This window comes from Palaemon carinicauda, chromosome 9 (assembly GCF_036898095.1).
Source record: "Palaemon carinicauda isolate YSFRI2023 chromosome 9, ASM3689809v2, whole genome shotgun sequence".
NCBI classification, from domain to species: Eukaryota; Metazoa; Arthropoda; class Malacostraca; order Decapoda; family Palaemonidae; genus Palaemon; species Palaemon carinicauda.
The window spans coordinates 75,652,261-75,658,622 of record NC_090733.1 but is presented as its reverse complement, the minus strand read 5'-3'; the positions used below and the strand labels follow the sequence as shown (position 1 = coordinate 75,658,622).

Sequence of the window (6,362 nt, the reverse complement as noted above, 5' to 3'; positions counted from 1 at the left end):
GAAAGTGATCGACTGTAGCGTCCATTACATGCCTCTGGAAGTGACCTTTGAGGAAGAGGGCACTGGAATCCGGATGTCCGAATCCTCCTCGGTGTCCATAACGAGGAATCCCATTACTTTGAACCCGGTTTATATTGACAATTATATGAAGCCTAATCTTCCATTTACTGCAAAGGTAACTTATAGAAGGAGAATCCTTTAATGATTTTTATTTGTCTCTCTAGTAAATAAAGTAAACTATGGTAAAAGTTCCTTTTCGTTGTATATAACTGTATAAATTGAGTGGGGATACCTTAACATGGTGAAGGGGTTTGCGTATCGCCATGATCAGGGCCACTAATAATAGGTTGATTTGCTGTGAGCGATCAGACAAAAATCTCCAACCTTCACCAATCCGCAGTGGCCAGCATGGTGATGAAAATGGCCAAACCCCAGACATGATTAAGGACATGTCTAAGGCCTCTGTCCTGCAGTGGACCTGAAACGGCTGCATTTGTTGTTGTTGTTGTTGTTGTTGTTGCTGTATAAATGAATTAAATAAGTCAAATAAGAATTGTGGGAGAAATGTCAGTAAAAAGATCTCTTCACTATGAAAACAGGTCAGAGCGGAATACCCAGACGGTGCGCCAGCCAGTGGTTTACAATTGGAGGTGTGCGCAGCTGGAAAGTGTAACAATATGACAACAGCTGCTGATGGTATCGTCACTGCAGTTCTTCCGAATTATAAGTCAAACCGAATATTTGTAAGTGTTACTTTAGTATATTTTATCTAATTTTATTTTGTCTACTTCTAAGGTAAATAATGTCCATTACCAATTACCTAGCCATAAGGCAGAGGAGAATTTCCCTTTTCATAGTTTGCAGTTTTTCTTCTGTAAGAAAGTAGAGAAAGAGGCCTTGTCAAGTGAAATGCACAAGACCATCTTTTCCTTCATAGGAATCAGGTGTTACATGTGAAGCTACTCGTACATATATGTAAAAGGGCCTGTGTTGCTATAGATATCACTTGGACATGCCCTGTAAAGGTTAAAATGTGTTGACAAAGATTGTAAATAGCCTTGCCATTTCCATAATCTCGACTTTTTGCGTGTCAAAAATAATTTTATTACTAATTTATATTACTACAGATGTGCTTTATTTATCCCCTACTGTATTTTGTTTGAAAGGGCAGTTTGCTTCTCAGGGAGCTAATTTGATTTTGCTTTAACAAGAATACAAACATGGTATATTTGCCTTCATACTCTTCACAATAGTTTTTACGCGTTTTATTAAGGCCACCTTTTTTCACCTATGTTATCACTCCCAATCCCGTACTCCTATTAAATTTCTGTAATCCAAGAGGAAGACTACAGTAGATGCCTTATTCAAAATTTCTCTTATTCATAGTGATCTACGACACAATGCTAGAATTAGCTCCAGAATTTCTAACCATATAAATTTTATCATTAAACAGACCTTGCAATGTATAGATTTCATGAAATTCAAACACAAAAACTAAGGTTCTGTATTGTTCTATATTCTTCTGTCAGTTTCACTCTCGTCTTTATCCTCTCCCTGTTCAGGAATGAGTCCTTTGCAGTATCTTATATCCCTTCTAAATCGAGGTATAAGCCTAACATCTTAATAATGTTTTAGCATGAGCATAAAGTCATGCTTTCGAGGAATATCTTCCGCTATGTTGCGCCTTGTTGATGGCTGCAATCACACATCACCAACATCCAAGCGCCTTGCCACACTTTCTGCCCTTTGGCACAGCACTGCAAACACCCTTTGGCATTTTAAATTTGATGAAACAGTAGTCACACCATTCAACAATAAGCACAACAAATTGAAACCACAAAAATAATAAAGAATTGCGAAAAGTTTGGAAAAACAATAATACTAGTCGTGGGACACACATTCAATATAGCAGTCACGACCAAAATTTGTCTTACTCATGCTTTCTCATTAAAAACATCACTCCCAAGCGCACCTGGACTCTTTAGGCCTTATATCTTCGTATAAATAAAAGGCAGGTTAGCTCTTAACATTCAAATTAAATATTGTAGCAAAACATCTCTTTGAAAATTGGTACTTTCATGTATGTTAGAGAAAACTGTCCTGTGATGAACTCTATAGTCGGAGGCTTATTTCCAGAGTTATAGATGATAAATAAGTACAAGAAATAGCAGACACACTAACTAAAAAAAATTATATAAAAAATCCTTAATAGAACAGTCCAATACGCTACAGAAATATTCATTGGTGATATATTTATCAGTTATCAAATACCCCTCAGTCAAAGGCACTTAGGAATAGCCTATTTACTTTATAAACTTTCCTCAGTGGGATATTTTCCCTGTTGGAGCCCTTGGGCTTGTAGCATTCTGCTTTCCCAATTAGGGTTGTAGCTAACAAGGACTCCAACAGGGAAAATAGCCCAGTGAGGAAAGAAGATAAGGAAACATAGAATAGTGTGCCTTAGTGTACCCCCATTCAAGAGAACTCAACCCAAGACAGTAGAAGACCATGATACAGAGGCTATGGCACTACCATGTGGGTAGTATATGTGTTCAGATGCATAATTGCCTTCCCATGCAATAATAGCGTTTGAAATTTAACATAATTCCAATTCTGTAAATATTCATTCGTGATATTGAAAACGCCTTGTATAAATATATTTTCATCTTAACATTTTGACAAATGTCATGAAAGACACTGATTTACAGAGTTGCGGAAACTGTCAGAAAGGACTCCAAATAGGTATTTTCTTATTTGAGCTGTGTACCAAACTCCTTACCACTATGATAATTGTTTTCATGATTGTCTAGATCTGCAGCTATTGTAAACATTTTATTTTTTTGTAGTCTAATGCTTTTATGACCATCTATGAACATGTAATAATTTTTTTAATTCGTTGAGCACAAAAAATCCTATGAACTATAGTTTGTCATCTTAAGGACCATGGGAAAATCAAGTTAATATTTCTGGCTGAAATAAGCACGGCTTAATTTTAATTGATAGCACATATAGGTTATAACGCCCTTGGCCAAGCAGATAGACATTTGTGCCTCTCTGAATTTGTATGAATTCTCTAGATGTAAATTGTTCAAATTTAACCTTAAATCTTTATTACAGATGAAAACAATCAACTGTCGTGCTGACCTTCATTCTGCATCCTTCTCAAGAAATCCAGATCATTACTATTCCCCTTCAAATTCATCTATCTTGATTTATACCCCTGAAGAAAAGCTCAAGTGCTCCTCAAATGAGTCTTTAGAACATTCTTTGACATTGTTGTTTGCAGCCAGCCAGCCTTCTGCAAAGATAAGTGTCCAGGTAAGAACTTGATCGTTGTTCAGAAGACTAAGCATGATAGTCCGGTTTCAGAAGAGTGGTTTTCAAAGCTACATCTTTTGTGACAACTAATATCAAAGTACAGAAAGTTCTCAACTTACTAACTTTATAGGTTCCAAGAAGCTGTTTGTAAGTCGAGTTTTGTTAAATTTTGGCCTAGGGTAGGCCTAATCTGACTCCCATGCCTACGATTTCCAGCTTCAAAAGTCAACAAGTAGTGCTATTTCATGTAAAATAAATATCAGGTTATTGCAAATATTGTTTTGTTTATTGTATTAAATGATATAATATTGTTTTATTACAGTATTTCGTTATCTTTTTAAATTATATGAACTTTTAATACAATATATGAGATTTATGATTTCAGCTGCATTTGTGTTTTTATCTCCAAATGTTTGTAAGTTGAGGACCTTCTGTAATGATTTCTTATATCGTGTCTTTGCTAAAAGATAATAATGGCTATTGATATTGCCAAGGAGGAAATACCTTCCATATGAATATTTATATATATATATATATATATATATATATATATATATATATATATATATATATATATATGTATATATATATGAATATTTATATATATATGTATATATATGTATATATATATATATATATATATATATATATATATATATATATATATATATATTTATATATATATATATATATATATATATATATATATATATATATATATATATACATATATATATGTATATATATGTCCTAATGTATGTAGACATGTGTTATATGTCAAGGTAAATGAACTCTATAATCATGAGAATTCCACAAAAACCTATAACTCAGCATGTTGTTGTAGCAAGATTGCATTTTGATAGCGAAAGGAGTTTGGTTGCCTTTGCGCATGCAAGTAGACAAGGCTCTCGTGCCTGAGAGAGTGATAGCTGTGTACAGTATGGTGTACTTATGAACCTTTTGTAAAATAAAGTGAAGAAAACCCATGTTCCGATGTCTCATTATCTGTCAAGCATGGGACATATATATATATATATATATATATATATATATATATATATATATATATATATATATATATATATATATATATATATATATATAATGTGTGTGTGTTTAAGAGTTGTGGATAATGATAAATACTTTCATTTGAAAAGGGACAGATTTTAAGTGGAAAACAATAAGGAAAAGTAAAACCCCAATCCAGGAAAAGGGGGATCCAAACTATGAAGCAGAATGGGGAGGCAAGAGTAATCAGAAGTAAAGATGAAAGAGCAAGAAAAAATTATGTAGATGAAAAGTATGAATCACCTGAAGAGATATGGGATGTTACGAAAGAGATTGTGGTGCCGCATAGGTGCGTTGGAGAGCAAGTGGTAAATACCAACAGGAAAAAGAACATCGTAACAGAATAAAGTTTCAAACAGCTGCGAAGACAAAGAATATAGCCAGAAGGTAGGAAGAAGATACTAACTACCTAACTAGTAATAAATTTATGCAGATGAAAATGAAAATATCTTAACTGACGAATTGGAAAGACTAATTTTCACAGCTATTAAGGAATGAGAATGAGCGTGAAGATCTTGAAATATTCCTCCAGTAGAATGACCAATAACAAACTTTACAGATAGTGAAGCCAAGAATTTTGTAAAGAAAAGAAAAGTAAATAAAGCTTTTGGAAAGTCAGGGTTAACAAGAGAAATTATCAAGGCATTAGGAAATCTTTGCAAAAAGTGGATGTACACTCTATTGGAAAATATCTTGGATGTAGAGAAAATGCCAAGGGATTGGGAAGACAAGTCGATGATTAAATTGTATAAACTTAAAAGGAAACTTATTAAACTGTGGGAACTACAGAGGAATAATGCTTTTGAAGCCTGTATTAAAGATAATAAAAAAGAATAGTAGAAGGATGGTTGAGGAAGTTTATAAACATATAGTACATAAAAATCATTTTTGAGTTTGTGAAAGGAAAGAGCACATATGGTGCTATCCATATTGCAAGACAAGTTCAAGAGAAGTATTTAGAAGTAAATAGGAATGCTTACAAGACTAGGTACCATGAAAGTTAGTCTAATGGTGTTTGAGAAAGAGAGGAATACCGGAGATGTTGGTAAGGTTGGTGAGGGGAGTTTATGAAGGGGCAAGAGCCCTCGTACAGACAAAATATAGGGGGCAGAGTCATTCCTTATGGAGGTTAGCCTCAATAATAAATCTGCTCTGAGTCTATTCATGTCTTTATAGACAATCAGAATTATGAAACTATAGCAGACACAGAAGAACCGTAAGAAAGGTCTTTAGCGTGGAAAGGAGCCCTAGAAAAGAAAAGGATTGAAGTTGAATACTATGCTGGATTGTCAGAGCTACTGATCAGCAATAGAAACTGACATGAAGTAGTAAACATTCAAGTGGAAGATTGTACCAGTGCTAAAGCAGAACAATAAGTTTAATTATTTGGGATCAGTGATTACAGGGGAGGGATGTACTACTAAAAAAGCAGTGAAACAGACGGTGAAAGAAGCAAGGCAAAAATGGAGAGAAGTAACTGAAGTCATTTTAGACAAGAAAATGCCATTAAATCTAAAAATGAAGATTTATAAGTGTTATCAGGCCCGTACTATTATATGGAGTAGAATCTAATGCACTGAAGAGGAAAGAGGAGAGGCTACTGGAAAGAACCAAGATGGGATGGTGAGACGGATTGCTGGAATATCACAACTAAAATTATGTAAGAAGAATATTTGGTTTATGTAATATAAAATAGGTAAAGGAAATTTGCCTGAGGTGGATGCAATCAAGAGAGCTAAGAACATGCCAGTGATGGGGAGGAGTGGGGAGCATCGGTGGATCAGATGAATGGATGTGGCAAGGAGGGATTTAGGTGAGGTGGGATGGAGGAAAGGAGATGGAAGGAATAAAAAGAAATTAAGAAAGTTAGGCACGAGTGGCTGACCCTGCTATACAGTTGGACTAATAATATCGAAAGAATTAGACTGCAGTCTACGTGCATACAAACTAGTCTTTTGGTGATTTATAGTTACCAG

General features: G+C 34.5%; 1 protein-coding gene across 1 annotated transcript in view; it reads left to right on the top strand.

Annotated features, from left to right (window-relative positions):
- The window catches only part of LOC137646492 (alpha-1-inhibitor 3-like), an 83,294-nt gene that overhangs the window by 54,981 nt on the left and 21,951 nt on the right, over positions 1-6,362 (top strand). The window contains exons 7-9 of the mRNA XM_068379597.1: positions 1-175; positions 600-743; positions 3,118-3,318. The exon at positions 1-175 is cut by the window's left edge and continues 41 nt beyond it. Coding sequence (XP_068235698.1) covers positions 1-175; positions 600-743; positions 3,118-3,318 — 520 coding nt within the window. The remainder of the gene's footprint in view (positions 176-599; positions 744-3,117; positions 3,319-6,362) is intronic.